The sequence below is a fragment of the Alexandromys fortis genome, unplaced genomic scaffold (assembly GCF_014885135.2).
Source record: "Alexandromys fortis isolate MF-2015 unplaced genomic scaffold, M_Fortis_MF-2015_v1.1 scaffold_370, whole genome shotgun sequence".
In the NCBI taxonomy this organism is placed as follows: domain Eukaryota; kingdom Metazoa; phylum Chordata; class Mammalia; order Rodentia; family Cricetidae; genus Alexandromys; species Alexandromys fortis.
Genome location: NW_026068242.1, coordinates 358,991 through 376,177, shown reverse-complemented (window position 1 = coordinate 376,177; position 17,187 = coordinate 358,991). Strand labels below are relative to the sequence as shown.

The following is a 17,187-nucleotide window of genomic DNA, read 5'->3' as shown; positions in this document are numbered from 1 at the left end:
AGCTGCCACTTGGGTGCTGGGAATTGAACCCAGGTCCTCTGGAAGAACAGTCAGTGCTCTTAACTACTGAGCCATCTCTCTAGTCCTGAGAGATACATTCTTTTTGTTTGTTTGTTTGCGATAGAGTAGCTCAGCTGGCCTGGAGCCTCCCAAATACTGTAATAACAGGTAAGTGTTACCACATAGGTGAAGTGTCCCTAACTTAGTTGTCAGGAAAGCTCCAGGCAGGAGGAAGGGTTGCAACAGAGCCTCAAAGGAGGTGAGATTCTAATAGGGAGAGGTGACTTAGAGGCAGAGCAGGGTGTGGGGGAAAGGCTTGAAAAAAAAAAACCCAGTTTGGTGATGGTTACATGTAACCCTAGCAGGACTGAGTTTGAGGCCAGCAAGGGGTACATAACAAGATCTTCTCTCAAAACTTTGTGGTTAAAAAAAAATGAAAAACAAGTAAAAGGTTAGAGCTGGGGCTGGAGAGACAGCTGGGCAGTAAAGAGCACTGGCTGTTCTTCCAGAGGGCCCGGGTTCAATTCCCAGCACCCACAGGGCAGCTCACAGCTGTCTGTAAATACAGATCCAGGGGATCTGACATCCTCAAGCCAATGTACACAAAACAAGGTTAAATAAATCATTAAAATTTCTTTTTTTAAAAAAAAGCTAGAGCTTTGGTACATTAACTGGTACTACAACTTTGTTGGTAGAGCTCCTGCTTAGAATGCCCTAGTGAGGGGCTGGGGTGTGGTCAGTGGTAGAGCACCTGCCTAGAATCCCCCAGTGAGGGGCTGGGGTGTGACTCAGTGGTAGAGCACCTGCTTAGAATCCCCCAGTGAGGGGCTGGGGTGTGGTCAGTGGTAGAGCCCCTGCCTAGAATCGCCCAATGAGGGCTTGGGGGCGTGGCTCAGTTATTAAGCTCTTGCTAAACATACATAAGGCCCTGGGTTCCATCTTCAGCAACATCAAAAAAAAGGAAAAGAGGGAGGGAAGGAAGGAAATTAGAGTAGAGCCAGGACGGAGGGAGGGAGGGAGGAAGAGAGAGAGAGAGAGAGAGAGAGAGAGAGAGAGAGAGAGAGAGAGCGAGCGAGCCGAGCATGGATCCAATATGCCAGTCTTAGCTACTCTTGCTTTTGCTCTGACCTTCTCTTTCTTGCCTATCCCCCATTGCCCTCCCCCACCTCAACCCAGGGCTTCAGAAACTCAGAGCAAGTCCTTTCTGTCTGTAGGGCTGAGGGGTTCACGCCAGCTGCTCACCTTGAAGTAGCGTCCCTCGAGGCTGGTGCACCCACACTGGATCCGAGGGACGCACTCAAAACCACTGAGCACGAAGCCAGGCTCACACTCGCATGCTTCCACACACTTTTTTGGGCAGGGCTGGAGAGCAGATCCAGGATGGCAGGTGTCCGGGCATGGTTTGGCACATAGGGAGTACCTGCTATTTTGAGGGCAGACCAAGGCTGTGGAGGGAGAAGCTTAAGTAAGAGAACGGGCAAGCTGGCTGTGCAGACCTGTAAATCCAGGACTCGGGAAACTGTGGAAGCAGGGTTGAGAGTTCCAGGACAGCCTGGGCTGCAGAGTGAGAACCTGTCTCAGAAAATAACTTCAAAAGGAGATAGATGAGGCCAAGGGACAAGAGGAAAGAATATGCGAAGAAGGTCCCAGCTAGAGATGCCAGGACCAAGACTGAGAAACAGGCCTTGGAGGCGATGAGCCTAGGAGCTCAGCTGACCGCCAGGGCTTGCTGCTGAAGCTAAAACAGTGGCCTGCAGTTTGAGGATACAGTTCACTTGGTAGAGTGCTTATGTGCATGCACGAGGCCCTGGGTTCCAACCCCAGTGCGGCATAAACTGGTTGTGATCGTGCATGACTGTAACCCAGGCCTGGGGAGGTGGAGACAAGAGGATCAAGAATTCAGTGCCATCTTAAACTCCATGGTGAGTTCAAGACTAACCTGGGCTACATGAGACCCTGGCTCCAAAAGCAAACCAAACAAAAGAGCCAGGCCTGTTGCTTGGATGCTACCAAGGCCCTCCATGGAAAGCAGATGAGCTCCGAGTTAGAAGATGCACCCACTCTGATAGATAGACATTCTCAATAAGCAAGTATGGCACCCAGCAACCCATGAAGAGCCTGGTCCTGGGGATGCAGCTTCCCCAGAGGACTTGGAGGTGGGGGTGCGGTCCATGCCAGAGCTTCAACACAGACTCAGGCCTTCACAGACTTCACGCATGAGGACTTGGGGGAGCACAAAAGTACACTATCTTCTTCCCTACTGAACCAAGTAACTGTGGGTGCTTATTGTTCTGCCTTCTCTTCCTCTTCCTCCTCTTCATCCTTTTCCTCCACCTGCTCCCCCTCTCATATTTCTTCTTCTCCTTCTTTTCCTCCTCCTCCTGAGTACTCCCAGTGCTGAGGATTCAAACCAGGGCCTTGAGCAGCACATCAGAGAAGTGCTCTACATCTGAGCCACACCCCAGCTTCTCACTGACAAGCACCCTATCACTAAGCCACATCCCCAGCTCCTCGCTGGTGGATTCTAGAAACATGCTGTACTGCTACACCATGCACCTAGCCCTCTTTATGACTTTATGTTTTGAACCGAGCCTCCCTAAGATGGCCATCTTGGCCTTCAACTTGAGATCTTCCTGCCTCGGCCTCTCCAGGAGCTGAGGTTACAGAACCTGCTGTCTGGCCAGCTTACTCATTGTTCTCAGGCATCCTTCCAGCTCTCCCCGCTACCTTCTCCTCATAGGTAACTGTAGTAGAGGGACAACAGGAGTACCCTGTCTGTATCTACAGGAAGCTCTGCCAGATCATCCCCCAATGCTTTGGGTCCTAACTCACGGCAGAACTGGGGTCTTCTCCAGGGCCTCACGGCATAGCCAGCATCTTGGCAGACAGCAGTCATGGCTGACATATGAGTACAAAGCATCTGCTGGAGCCCCTGGAAGCTACACATGTCCGACACACAGTTATCCAAGAAGAATGAGGCCTTCATGTGGAACAGGCATGCCCTGGGGAGAGAGGTTGAGTCAAGACGGCAGGAAAGGGCAGAGCCTCTGTTCTCCACCTCAGAGAAACCCTAGTGCTGAGCAACCCCAGGCAGCCCATCCGCCTTCTTCCATACTCAAAGGTTCCTCTTGGATCAACAAGCTGGCCACATAACTTGTGCTCCGACATAGTTCTTCCCAAGGCTGGATCACAAGATGGGGGGCTCTTCTTGTTCTGACACCTGGAAGAGACCCAACCCAAGCAGTCAACAAGACTGGAAGAGCCCAAAAGAGGTAGAACAGCTGGAGTCTCCAGGTAGGGAAAGAGGAAAGGGCAATGCTAGTCATCTTCTTTTGTTCCTTTTGAGACAATATCACTACATTAACCCAGCCTTGACTTTGACCTTCCTCTAGTTCTGGAAACTAAAGATCACAGGCAACCCCCACCCCAGTCCGTTACTTTTGCTTCAGTTTTTACTGAGGATCAAACCCAACACCTGGTGCATACTAGACAAGATCTCCACTAAAAAGCCACACCCCAGCCCCTCACTGGGGGATTCAGGCAGGGGCTCTACCACTGAGCTATAAGCCCAGCTCTTGGTATTTAGAAACTGGATCTTGTTATGTCTGTGGCTGCAGACGAATGACAGGCAGGAACAGCTAAGCCCAGTTCTGATAGATCTTAAAATGGGCAGAGGACTGAGAAAAGGAGGTCCACCCCTGGCCCCCAGTGGGGAGCCTCACTCACTCCTTGTTCTCTTCCTCTTTCAACTGCCAGCTCTTCCCCAGCTCGTCCCCATCCTGTGTCCTCGTGCCGTCTGGCTTCTGGTTATCATTGCTGCTGTCCCCGTCATAGTTCCCACAGAGACCACAGAGTTTTCTCGAGTAGGTACTGTGGGTCCAGGAGAGGGATGAGTCATGACTGGGAAGAAGGGTCTCAGTCATCAGAGACCACAGCAAGGGGGCAGATTCTGTGACAGGCCCCAGCCTGAGCCATCTCTACAGGATCCTCTGTTCTTTCTGCTCAACATCCCTTGCTGCCCCTACCTTCTCATGGGTTTAAGCAAGAATGTTTCTCTCTCTCCTCTCTCTCTCTCCTCTCTCTCTCTCTCTCTCTCTCTCTCTCTCTCTCTCTCGTGTGTGTGTTTATGCACAGGTATGCATGTATGTGTGGGTCAGAGGTCAAAAATGGGTATGTTCCTCAGGTGCTGTCCACCTTATTTTTTTTAGTATATACATGTGAATATGTATTTTAGTATTTTTCTTTTTTTTTTCTTTTTTTTTTTTTTTTTTTTTTTTTTTTTTTTTTTTTTTTTTTTTTTTTTTTTTTTTTTTTTTTTTTTTTTTTTTTTTTTTTTTTTTTTTTTTTTTTTTTTTTTTTTTTTTGAGACAGGGTTTCTGCGCGTAGCCCTGGCTGTCCTGGAACTCACTCTGTAGACCAGGCTGGCCTAGCACTCAGAGATCCATCTGCCTCTACCTCCCAAATTGAAGGAGGGCATCACCACTGGCCAGCATTTGCTTTTATTTTATGCATATGTGTGTCTTGCCTGCACGTATATTTGTACACCACGTGCATTCAGTGTCCACAGAAGTCAAAACAGGGCATCATGTCCATTGGGACTAGAATCACAGACAGTTGTGGGCTGCCATGTAGGTGCTCAGAATTGACCCTGGGTCCTCTGAACTCTCAGCCCTGGTGAGTGTGTGTTTTACATACCCTCATGTGCACTCAGAGGCCATAGAAGGAAGTTGGATGTCTTCTTCGATCACTCTCCACTTTATGTCTTTGAGACAGGGTCTCTCACTGAACCTGCAACTAGGCTGGCGGCCAGCAAATTCCAGGGATCCTCCTGTCTCTGCCCTGCACAGCCCTGGAGTTGCAGGTGCACGCACAGCCATGTCCAGCTTTTAAGATTCAAGCTCGGGGCCTCATGCTTGTGCATGAAGAACCCTTGCCCTCTGAACCATCTCCTCAGCCTCCTCCAGCTTGGCTTTTGAGGAAGGGTCTCTCGCCGACTCTGGAGCTCAGCGAGTCAGGGTGGATGGCTCGCAAGCCCGGAGAGTCCTTTCATCCCTGCTTCCCCGGGCACTGTAATTATGAACACACCACTGCACCCAGCTGTTCTTTGTGTCTGTGTGAGTTCCAGGGTTGGAATTTACCAGATGTGCCACCTCTCCACAAAGCCTGACTTATCCTTGTCTGGGGAGCCACTCTTCCCTGAAGAATGGCCTCTGGCAGCCGCTCCCCTGACTGCTCTCCAGCACATTCCGAGGCATTGTGTTTGCATCCTGCTGTTATCTCACTGCCCTGACCCCACTTCCTCCTGTTTCCCTTCTGTTGCTCAGGTTAGGAGCTTCCCAGCTTTGAGGACACATGTAAATGATTAACCCCGAGTGGCTGGAATGGTGCAGGGTGGAGCATTCCGGGAGAGGAATGTCAGCTTCCTAACTAGGCTACCTCCCTTACCTGGGCACAGTCATAAAAAGCTGCTGGTCACCATCCCATTTGACACGCAAACCAAATGTCGTCCTCAACTCCACAAATCGCCCACTCAGACCCACATAGATGTTATTAGAAGGTATCACTGGGAGGGTGACTCTCTGGTCTCCAATCTGGCAGATAGAGGAGACAGAGAGCGTGATCCAGGGGTCGAGGAGAGAGAGCCCTAAGACTCTAGCATCACCCCTCACACAGCATCCCTCCAACTTCTCTTGCCCGGGCTGGTTTGAAGCATCACCGTCATTATTTTGCTGAAGCCCATCCCTGACAGGGTGTGGGGACAGGTGGGGCTGACTGTAGCCTGGCCTGGAGGAACCAGCAAAGGATGGGACTCACCAGTGTTTGTCTACCACTGGTCATGGTAATGGTAGTCTCCGGAAGGGTGATGAAGACTCTGTCCAGGGATGATATGCCTTCTACTCCCCGTTCTTGGGTGCTTGCTGTTATTTTAAAGAATGAATCTAGATGGAGAGAGGAAGGGCCATGTTTCAAACGTTTGTTTGTTTGTTTGGTTGGTTAGTTGGTTGTTTTCAGACAGGGTCTCATTATAGCTTAGACTAGCTAAGAATGAACTTGAACTCTTGAGAGTACTGCCCTTGCCTCCCCAGTGCTGGCATCATTGTAGACATGTGCCACCATGCCCAGTTTATGTGGAACCCAGCCAGGGCTTTGTGCACGCTAAACAAGCACTCAGCTGACTGAGCCGCGTCGCATCCCCAGCCAGTTGGTTTTCAGAAGTAGTCTTGCTGTGTATCCCAAGCTTAAACTGACAACCTCCCTGCCTCAGCCTCCAGAATGCTGGGGTTAAAAGTGTGCTCCACCCCATCCTCTGCTTTCTGACACCCTGTTGGTGGTGGTGCCCGACTTGGCACTGCCAGGCAGACAGAATGTTCCATGATATGGCCCTGACTCAGAACCCAAACGGAAAGGAACACAGCATGATTTTCTGCTTTCATGGTCTCCTGTCTCCCCTCTGTGGACTAGGACATCTTCAGGCCATCCTGTTCATTTATGACTCCTTTGTCACCCTTTTTGTGAGACAAGACCAGAGCTGGTCTCAAACTGTGTAGCTGAGATGACCTTGAACTCCTGATCCTCCTGCCTTAGCCTACCCAGGGCGGAGAGGATGGGCTTGCACTCCACACTCACGAGGCCCCAACCCCACCCCACCCCTCCCCCGCCGTTCGGGCTTGAATCTCCTACCTGTGGAGTTGTCACAGGTCTGGGCCAAGATATAGGTACACGTTCCTGTGAAGCTAATGTGTCTCTCATCAAAGGTGACAAAATGAAGGTCCCCATAGACCAGGCAGGTGGCACTACCTGCCAGAGAAAGGGAACGGAGACGTAGGAAGCTATTTCCAGTGTCCAGCCTGACTGAATCCAACACACCAGCCCCTCCTACCCAAAGACAATCCCAGCTCCAAGGCCCAAGGCAGATGTGGGGCGCACAGGCTCTCCCTGACTCTGACAGGGTGTTGATTTACAAAGACACTAGGGACGACTTTCTGGGGTCAGAACAGCACATGCAAACGTGGGGACGGGCAGTGCTTACCGTAAGGCTGGCATTCATATTCGCCTCTCTTCAGCAGGCACGCCGTGTCCGTCGCACACTGGGAGATCTGACACTCCATCCGGCTACCGGGCAGGCAGCGGCACCGTTCTGTGCAGTTGGGACTAAACCATTCTTCCCCAGGCTAAGGGCAACAGATGGAGTGTCACAAAGCCGCAGTTCTAAGGTGTGTGTGTGTGTGTGTGTGTGTGCGCGCGCGCGCACGCGCGCGTGTCTGTTTCCGTGAGCCATGGCACAAGTCTGGAGATGAGAGAACAACTTTCTTGGGGAATCTGTTGTCTCTTTCCACCATGCGGGTCCAAGGGGTGACACTCAGGGCCTTTACCTGCTGAGCCATTCCACCAGCCCTCCCGCTGTGCTTTGTTTCTGAAGCAGGCTCTCACTACATCGTACTCAGGTAACTCTCCTGCCTCAAGCGCCCTCACGTTGGCCTGCAGACACCTCTGGGAGTATCCTCCTATTGCCTTCATGGATATGGGAAGACCTAGCCTAAAAGTGCACACCCCATTCTCTGGTTGGTCCTGGACTACACGAGAGTGGAGAAAGCTGGGCACTAGGCATGCACTGACCTCCCTGTGCTCTTGACTGTAGAAAGTGTATAAAAGTAGAACCATCTGGGGCTGGAGAGATGGCTCAGAGGTTAAGAGCACTGACTGCTCTTCCAGAGGTCCTGAGTTCAATTCCCAGCAACCACATGGTGGCTCACAGCCATCTGTAATGAGATCTGGTTCCCTCTCCTGGCCAGCAAGCATACAGACAGAGAGAACACTGTATACATAATAAATAAATAAATCTAAAAAAAAAAAAAAGTAGAACCATCTTTCATTCCTGCTGCCTTGACTTCCTCTCAGTGATGCTCTGTTCCTTGGAGCTATGAGCTACAGGAAACCCTCACCTCCCAAGGTTTGTTTTTAGCCTGGGTATTTTATCAGAATATTTTATGAAACCAAAACATATCTTTACCAAAAACAATCTAATTTTTTTGTTGATTTTTTTTTTTACACCATGTCTCATGTAACCCAGGCTAGCCTTAAATTCCCTTAACCAGCTGAGGATGATCTTGAACTCATGACCCTCCTGTCTCCATCTCTCTACGGTTATGATTACAGGTGTGTGCTGGCACACCTAACTGTATACACTCTGAGGTAAGGAGAGAAGAATCTTGAGCCAAGAGTGGTAGTGCACACCTATAATCCCAGCATTTGGAAGACTGAGGCAAGAGAATGGACACAAGTCTGTGGGCAGCCTGGGCTACAAAATGAGTTCCAGGCCAGCCCGGAGCAGCAAATAAGACTCCACCCAGAATGGCAGCAACAAAATGGAGTAGCGTTTCCCTCCTCTTGCCGGAACTGAAACATGGCAGAAGAAGAAGATCTGGATGTAGCTCAGGGACTTGTCTGACAGGCTCAAAATCCTAGGTTCCATCCTTAACACTGCACAGCTGGAACCCAGCATGTGGACGGTGGAAGAGAAAAAGCAGATGTTGAGGGGCTGAAGGTCCGCCTGGGACATATGAGACTTGTATCTCAAAAGAAACTAAATGAGTCAGGCAGTGGTGGCACACCATTTTTTTTTTTTTTTTTTTTCGAGACAGGGTTTCTCTGTAGCTTTGGAGCCTGTCCTGAACTAGCTCTTGTAGACCAGGCTGGTTTCGAACTCACAGAGATCCGCCTGCCTCTGTCGCGCCCGGCTGGCACACCATTTTAATCCCAGGTCTTGGGTGGCAGAGGCAGGCGGATCTCTGTGAGTTTGAGGCCAGCCTGGACTACAGAGTGAGTTCCAGGACAGGCTCCAAAGCTACAGAGAAACCCTGTCTCTAAAAAGAACCAAAAATGTGATAGTTCTGTAGCTTGGCCCTCTTGTGGGACTCCTAACAGTGGGAACAGGGGTGTCTCTGACTCTTTTACTGTCTTTTGGGACCCTACTCCTCACACTGGGTCACCCTGCCCAGCCTTAATACATGGGGAGATAATCTTACTGGAACTTAGTATTCCATATGCTGTTGAATCTCATGGAAGACCCGTCTTTTCCTAAATAGAAATGGAGGGGTAATGGATTGTAAAATAAATAATAAATTTATTAAAATTAAAAAAAAATAAAATAAAAACTAAATACAAATGTAGGTTTTACTGTGCATATTATATAGCCATGGGAAACAGATTTAACAAGATAAACATTCCCAAGGTCATGCAGAGGAGGCATGCTGCATCCATGTCCCGGCTCTGCTACCTAACTCTAGATTGTCTATTATGCTAGTCACCAGCCATACCTAGTGACTGAGCTCTGGCAATGCAGTTAGTGGTAGAGCACTATCCTAAAGCCCACCAGTAAGGGATTGGGAGTGTGGCTCAGTGGTAGAGCCCCTGCCTAGAATCCCCCAGTGAGGGGCTGGGGTGTGGTTCAGTGGTAGAGCCCCTGCCTAGAATCCCCCAGTGAGGGGCTGGGGTGTGGCTCAGTGGTAGAGCCCCTGCCTAGAATCCCCCAGTGAGGGGCTGGGGTGTGGCTCAGTGGTAAAGTGCCTGTTCAACATCCCCTAGTGAAGAGGTGGACTGTGGGTCCTTGGCAGATCACTTCCCTAGGATGCAAGCTGTCCTTGGCTCCATCCTCAGCACTGTAAAGCCAAAACCAGTGCTGAATGGATGGCTCTCCCATTTTATAACCAATCCTTTGAGCCTATACCCTGGAACTTTCTAGGCTCTTCTCACACAGAGAGAAAGCAGGGGCACGAGATCCAAGGTGTTCTGGCATCAATTCCCCTTTGGAAATCTGGGCATCCCCGGAGTCATACCTTATAATATTTGTTGCTATAGAAGCAATTGCAGGAAGAAGCATTAATACATTGATAGTTCCTAAACAGAAATCCAGGATTGCAGACACAGCCAGTTCTGCAGGGGGCGTGGCAGTGGGGCTTGGGGTTCTCACAGGATGCAAGGCACGCACACAATTCCAAGTGGGCATTTGGAGGGCAGCTCTCTGGAAGGAAAGCACAGCCTTCATCAGGCTTCCATTGCACAACTGCCTCCGGACCCAGAAGCCTCCCTGTCTCTCTCCTACTCTGAACTCCAGTTCTTTTCTAAGCAAGCCTGCCTTTATCCTTCCATTAAAAATAAGAGTGAAATAGCTGGGCATGGTGGCGTCTGTGGGAAGCCGAGAGAGGAAGACTGCCAAGGGTTCAAGGCCAGCTCCATAGTGGATTTGAGGCCAGCCCGAGCTACATAACAGGACCTTGTCTCGAAAACAAAAAGTTCTGACCAATGTTGTAATGAGGTCGACATCTTGAAGACATTGTGCTCACAAATATGTTATATGGTTCCACTGATGTGAAATATTCAGGTCCAGGTCAGGTGTGGTGGTACGTGCCTGTAATTCTATTATTCTGGAGACCAATGCAAGGAGATCATCAGTTTGAGGCTAGCCTGAGCTATATAGGAAGACAGGAAGGCAAGAAAGGAGGGAAAGAGAATGGAGTCAGGAGAAGGAAGAAAAGAGGGAAGGGAGCTGAGGATGATTCAGTTTGTGGCTGGTGTATCTGCAGTCTGTGTATCTGCAGCCTTTTACCTCAAGTCCCTCCCTCCCTAATCTCCTCATTGTCTTCTACAGAGAGCTCCAGGCCATGCTCTGCCCACTTCATACCTGTGGTAGTTATACCTGCAGCCAGGGCCATCGAGACACCTGGAACCTGTGACGGGCTTGGACAGGGTGGTTTACCTGTTGTGGGCATTTGAATGGGAGTAGATTGCTCTGCAAAGACAGTCGTCTCTTCAGTGGGGACAATGGTCCCTTCAGGAGGGGTGGCAGTCTCCTCAGGAGGGACGCTGGTCTCTTCAGTGGGGACAATGGTCCCTTCAGGAGGGGTGGCAGTCTCCTCAGGAGGGACGCTGGTCTCTTCAGGAGGGACGGTGGTCCCTTCAGGAGGGGTGGCAGTCTCCTCAGGAGGGACGCTGGTCTCTTCAGGAGGGACGGTCCCTTCAGGAGGGGTGGCAGTCTCCTCAGGAGGGACGCTGGTCTCTTCAGGAGGGACGGTGGTCCCTTCAGGAGGGGTGGCAATCTCCTCAGGAGGGACGCTGGTCTCTTCAGGAGGGACGGTGGTCCCTTCAGGAGGGGTGGCAATCTCCTCAGGAGGGACGCTGGTCTCTTCAGGAGGGACGGTGGTCACTTCTGGAGAGGTGGTGGTCTCCTCAGGAGGGACGCTGGTCTCTTCAGGAGGGACGGTGGTCCCTTCAGGAGGGGTGGCAGTCTCCTCAGGAGGGACGCTGGTCTCTTCAGGAGGGACGGTGGTCCCTTCAGGAGGGGTGGCAATCTCCTCAGGAGGGACGCTGGTCTCTTCAGGAGGGACGGTGGTCACTTCTGGAGAGGTGGTGGTCTCCTCAGGAGGGACGCTGGTCTCTTCAGGAGAGATGGTGGTCACTTCTGTAGTGACAGTGGTCGCTTCTGTAGTGACAGTGGTCACTTCTGTAGTGACAGTGGTCACTTCTGTGGCAGCAGTGACCACTGTTGTGGGGACAGTGGTCACTTCTGGAGAGGTGGTGGTCTCCTTAGGAGGGACGCTGGTCTCTTCATGAGAGGCAGTGGTCACTTCTGCAGTGACAGTGGTTGCTTCTGTAGTGACAGTGGTCACTTCTGTGGGGACAGTGGTCACTTCTGGAGAGGTGGTGGTCTCCTCAGGAGGGACGCTGGTCTCTTCATGAGAGACAGTGGTCACTTCTGAAGTGACAATGGTCACTTCTGTGGCAGCAGTGACCACTGCTGTGGAGACAGTGGTCACTTCTGGAGAGGTGGTGGTCTCCTCAGGAGGGACGCTGGTCTCTTCATGAGAGACAGTGGTCACTTCTGAAGTGACAATGGTCACTTCTGTGGCAGCAGTGACCACTGCTGTGGAGACAGTGGTCACTTCTGGAGAGGTGGTGGTCTCCTCAGGAGGGACGCTGGTCTCTTCATGAGAGACAGTGGTCACTTCTGAAGTGACAATGGTCACTTCTGTGGCAGCAGTGACCACTGCTGTGGAGACAGTGGTCACTTCTGGAGAGGTGGTGGTCTCCTCAGGAGGGACGCTGGTCTCTTCATGAGAGACAGTGGTCACTTCTGAAGTGACAATGGTCACTTCTGTGGCAGCAGTGACCACTGCTGTGGAGACAGTGGTCACTTCTGGAGAGGTGGTGGTCTCCTCAGGAGGGACGCTGGTCTCTTCATGAGAGACAGTGGTCACTTCTGAAGTGACAATGGTCACTTCTGTGGCAGCAGTGACCACTGCTGTGGAGACAGTGGTCACTTCTGGAGAGGTGGTGGTCTCCTCAGGAGGGACGCTGGTCTGTTCAGGAAGGACAGTGGTTACTTCTGTAGGGATGATCTCCTCAGGAGGGACGCTGTCCTCTTCAGGAGAGACAGTGCTCTCTTTTGCAGTGACAGTGGTCACTTCTAAAGTGAAAGTGGCCACTTCTGTGGCAGCAGTGACCAGTGTTGTGGGAGTAGTTGTCTCCTCAGGAGGGATGCTGATTCTTTCTGTGGAGGCCATGGTCTCTTCAGTGGAGACAGTGGTTGTTTCTATGGGGAGCATAGGGACTGTGGTTTCAGAAGAGCCAATAGGTGGACTCAGAGAACCGGAAGGAGTTTCCATGTGTGGGAATGCTACAAAGAAAAACAAACCCCTGTAAACTCATTAAAATTAGACCACCTCCCTTTCACTCACCCAAATAGGAGTGGGTGGGCTCAAGGGGGCACTTAGTCACCCCTATTTCTGTTCCCAATCCCCAACCTTCACTCTCTTGCTCAAGAGGCAGAGTTCCCAAAGCACCTGACATGGTGCCAGGTACAGGAATCACAAAACTGAGCAGGAGATAGGTCCTGCCTTCAACACCACTAGAGAAGGAACAGTGTGGATCTGGCCACAGAAACTCATGCCATCAAAGACTCCATCAAAGTGCCCCACCTGACATTGAGGCAAAAGGATCACAAGTTTGAGGCCAACTGGGCTACATTGTGATCGCCTGTCTTACAGGGAAAACAAAACAAGTTCAGCAGGAAAGGACTTTCCCAGGATTCCCCTGGTGAGGGGCTGGCACCATGGCTCAGTGGTAGGGCCCTCACCTAGAATCCTCTAGTGCGAAGCCAGGGTGTGACTCAGCACTAGAGTGAGCCTGCCTGGCAGGTCTGAGCCACTAGGTTCTAGTCCTCATACCAGGGAACAGGGAAGAAGCTGGGCCCTCGAGTTTTATCTTAGCCCGACACGGTCCATGACTGATCAAGATGTAATTCACAGCGATGACAAAGGCAGTGCTGGTCCCCCGGGTGGCCTCAAGAAGCAACTGAAGGCAATGGAGGACAAAGGAAGAAGAACAGGAAAATAAATCCCCAGAAACTCAAAAACTCCACAGTGCCTGTCCCCTACCACCCATCACACCCCCAGCCTCTGGAGCCTTAAGTCCACCTTTTCTCTGGGCTCCTCCCCGCTTATAACCTGACTATGAAATGCCCCATGCAGACATGTGTTAGCATACTTGGTCCCCATCTAGTGGCGCTGTTTTGAGAGGTTGTAGGACCTTTCAGATATAGGCCACTGGGAGACAGGCCTTTGATGACTGTAGCCTGACCTTGCTTTGGGTGCTGGTCCCTGCTTTGTGATCTTTACAAGCCACTCAGCAAGCTCATGAAGAATGAGCCCAGCCAACACGCCTTTCCCACCATGATGGGCTATACCCTCCCCCCACCAAAAAAAAAAATCCTGAGTCGAAATAATCCTCTCCCTGCATAAGGTGCTCCTGTCGGGTGCCCAAGAGAACTAACGTATCGCCTTCCTAACTCAGTTTATTGCCCACCCCCTTAGTTATGGACCCCCATACTAAGCCCCACCCCCAGATACATACAAGGCCCACTCTCCATCTCTCACCTCCATGGGCTGCTGATGTCCCTTCAGAATGGTGACAGAGCTGTTCACCCAGCCAGTGCTCTGAGACCCAACACGTTTCCACAGAGAAATGGGAGAACTGCCCGCAGGACTCCCCAACAGGAGCTTGAGCGTGGTGCCGTCTCCAAGGCCGTACATGTGGTAAGCAAACTCCACACAGACATCCCCAGGGGCACAGAAGGGTGGACTCACCAATCTGGCAGACTGTCTCACCTCGGGTACCATGGCTGAATCGAAGTAAATATAATGTTCCCCTGGGTGAAGGAAGGGAACCAGATAGGTGAGACTCCCCACACACATGCTGATTTCTGCCTACAAGTCGAGTCTAGCGGCTTGCTGCAGTCGTGCCTAACTTTCTCTTTGCTGTTTTCTTTAGTTTCTAAGACAGGGTCTTGTCGTATACCTCAGGCCAGTCTAGAACTTACCATAGCCCCACCTTAGCCTTCCCATCACATGGAGGCTTCACAACTACACTCTGCTCCTTTAGGACTGACTCTTAGCCGAAGGAGACCCAAAGACATGGGAAACCCAGTCTACAGATTCTATTGGCATCACCTGCAAATGTCTTGGCTGAAAATAAGACAGTGGATTTTGAAGTCTTGGGCTCAAGGCAGAGCAAAGACCCTATTGCTCCATCCCACCCCTAAAGCCGGGGTGGAACCTAGGGACTTTCACATGCTAAGCAAGTGCTCTGTTGTCGAGATGCACACACACGCGAGCGCACACACACACACGCTCACACATACACAGAAAGACACACACCAGCCCCTCTTCGGAGGACTCTAAACAACCACTCTACAACTGAGCCATGCCCATAGGGGGAAGCCTAGATTTCCTGTTGGGCTGCAATGATCCCACCGTCTTGAGCATCCTTGGCATCGTCTGCTTTCTGGGTCTGAGTTCCCATCCATCAACACGTGCAGGAGGTTGTTCCCTCCATCCTCTGTCATCCCTAATTCCTACATCATCCTCATGACACCACCAAGTCCCTAGCTCAGATGTAGATGCAAAGATCCATCACCCCGGGCTGGAGAGATGGCTCAGAGGTTAAGAGCACTGCCTGCTCTTCCAAAGGTCCTGAGTTCAATTCCCAGCAACCACATGGTGGCTCACGACCACCTGTAATGCCCTCTTCTGGCCTGCAGGCATACACACAGACAGAATATTGTATACATAATAAATAAATATTTTGTAAAAAAAAGATCCATCACCCCGAGGGGTCCCTCAGTCTCCTCACCTCCATATGGGAACTCTCTTGGGGGTCCTGAGATAGGGGTAGGTACACTTTTACTCCCCCAGCTCCAGTGTCCGGCGTCTCCTACCACGTGGTTCCAGTCACAGAAAGGATGAACTCTGTCTTCAAAGTTACACTGGGGAAAGCCCTCTAACAGATTCCAAGAGGAAAATTTGAGACACAGACTGTGCCCACCCACCCCCCGACACCCATTATGCCAACCCCTAACTCAACAGGGGTTCCCGAGGTCTGATTTTACCCCCACAGGGAGAGATGCTGATGGAATCCACAGCTATTGCTGGCTCTGGCTTCTCTCCAAACACACCCACCACTATGAACTGGAAAGAAGAGAATAGGCCTGGAGTGATCCGGCCTATCAACCCTCCATGCCCCACCCCAATCCTCCAGTTCTCTTATGAAGGCTAGGATTAACCGTCAACTTGATGAACTCTAAAGTCACCTCGGTAGACAGGCCTCTGGACATGCCTATTGGGGGATTAACTTGGTTGCGTTCATTGCATTGAGGTGGGGAAACCCACCCACCATGAGCGGTGCCCTTCCCTGGCTGGGATCCTGGACTGTACTGGTGGTGAGAGGAAGCTGAACAGCAGCAAGCACTCTCTGCTTCCTGATTGTGGGTGGGGCAGGACCGGCTGCTTCAGGCTCCTGCCGCCATGAATTCCTCCCTGTGGTGGACTGTACCCTCGACCTGTCAGCCAGAATGAGCCCTTTGTCCCTTAACTTGCTTTTGTGAGGGTATTTTGTCACCTTGACAGGAGAAGACACCTCCCATCTGGCATTTCCATTAAGACTCAGTGCCTTTTCCTGATGCCAAGACCCCCAGCTCACTCAACCCTATGAGAACCTACCACACGCAAGGACTCCTAATGAGGACCTCGCCCCTCTGTACCTGTATCATTCCCTGTCCTGTATAATTGACAGACACAGACTGCCAGTCGAGTCCACGGTGTCCTGAGAAGAGAGTGTGTTTCCGGATGTTGCCTAAAATGGAGAAAACACAGAAGAGAAGGAAGTTTATGGGGACTTGGAGTGAAGGACAAGTTGCATGGGGAACTCTAGGGCAATATTCCTCCAGATGCAAGCAATCCCCTAGCCCCCCTCTCCCTCTCCCTCCCCCCTCTCTCCCTCTCCCTTCTCACCTATCTATCATCAATCACCTATCATCTATCAATCACCTATCTATCATCTATCAATCACCTATCTATCTATCATCTATCTATCTATCTATCTATCTACATTTCTCATGTCTCTCCTGCTTTGTGTGTATGTGCACAGCACATGTGTGCACTCTTGCTCCCACTCCCCTGTTTTGTGTGTGTGCATACATACTCAAGTATTCATTCTTGCTTTTGCTACTGCTTTGTGTATGCTTATGTGTACAAGAGCACAAAATGCACATGCATACCCATAAGTGTATTGTGGGCAGGTTTATATGCAAATGTGCATACACATGTCTTTACTTGTGTATGGAAACCACAAGTCAAATTGAGGCGTCATTCCTCAGGAGCTAGTGGTTTTGTTTTTTGAATGAGTGACTCAGACCTGGGGCTTATTAGTCACCCTACAGTAGGTGACCATGGAGCCCCCAAGGATCCTGTTTCTGCCTACCCAGTGCTGGGATTGTAAGCAAGTGTTACTATGTTTAGCTTTCTTCATGGGTGTTGGGCATGGGAATCAGGTCCTCAAACTTGTGTGACAAGCACTTTAATATCTGAACTGCCGGATTGGTTTGCTTCTGTTTATTTGACAGTCTCCTGTAGAATAGGTTGGCTTCAAATACACTTTGTAGCAAAGGCCTTGACTTTCTAATCTTCTGTCCATCCATCCCAAGTGCTATGGCTATAGACATGGCCAATCATGACTGACAGAGCTTTTACTTTCTAGAATCCAGAGCCCTTCTCATTTCTAAAACATGGAACAGTCTCACAGTACATTGAGTTTTCCTAGATCCTGAAGAGATATTCCTCCTTATTTCCCCATCAA

The 17,187-nt window shown here is 50.8% G+C and overlaps 1 protein-coding gene across 1 annotated transcript in view; it reads right to left on the bottom strand.

Moving 5' to 3' along the window:
- Window positions 1-17,187, bottom strand: part of Zan (zonadhesin) — an 88,261-nt gene that overhangs the window by 63,696 nt on the left and 7,378 nt on the right. The window contains 16 exon segments of the mRNA XM_050131142.1: window positions 1,243-1,445; window positions 2,833-3,002; window positions 3,116-3,253; window positions 3,727-3,870; window positions 5,446-5,591; window positions 5,815-5,939; window positions 6,682-6,798; window positions 7,031-7,172; window positions 9,837-10,021; window positions 10,682-12,437; window positions 12,480-12,636; window positions 13,232-13,350; window positions 13,932-14,203; window positions 15,187-15,333; window positions 15,443-15,521; window positions 16,094-16,185. Of these exon segments, the coding sequence (XP_049987099.1) occupies window positions 1,243-1,445; window positions 2,833-3,002; window positions 3,116-3,253; window positions 3,727-3,870; window positions 5,446-5,591; window positions 5,815-5,939; window positions 6,682-6,798; window positions 7,031-7,172; window positions 9,837-10,021; window positions 10,682-12,437; window positions 12,480-12,636; window positions 13,232-13,350; window positions 13,932-14,203; window positions 15,187-15,333; window positions 15,443-15,521; window positions 16,094-16,185 (3,992 nt within the window).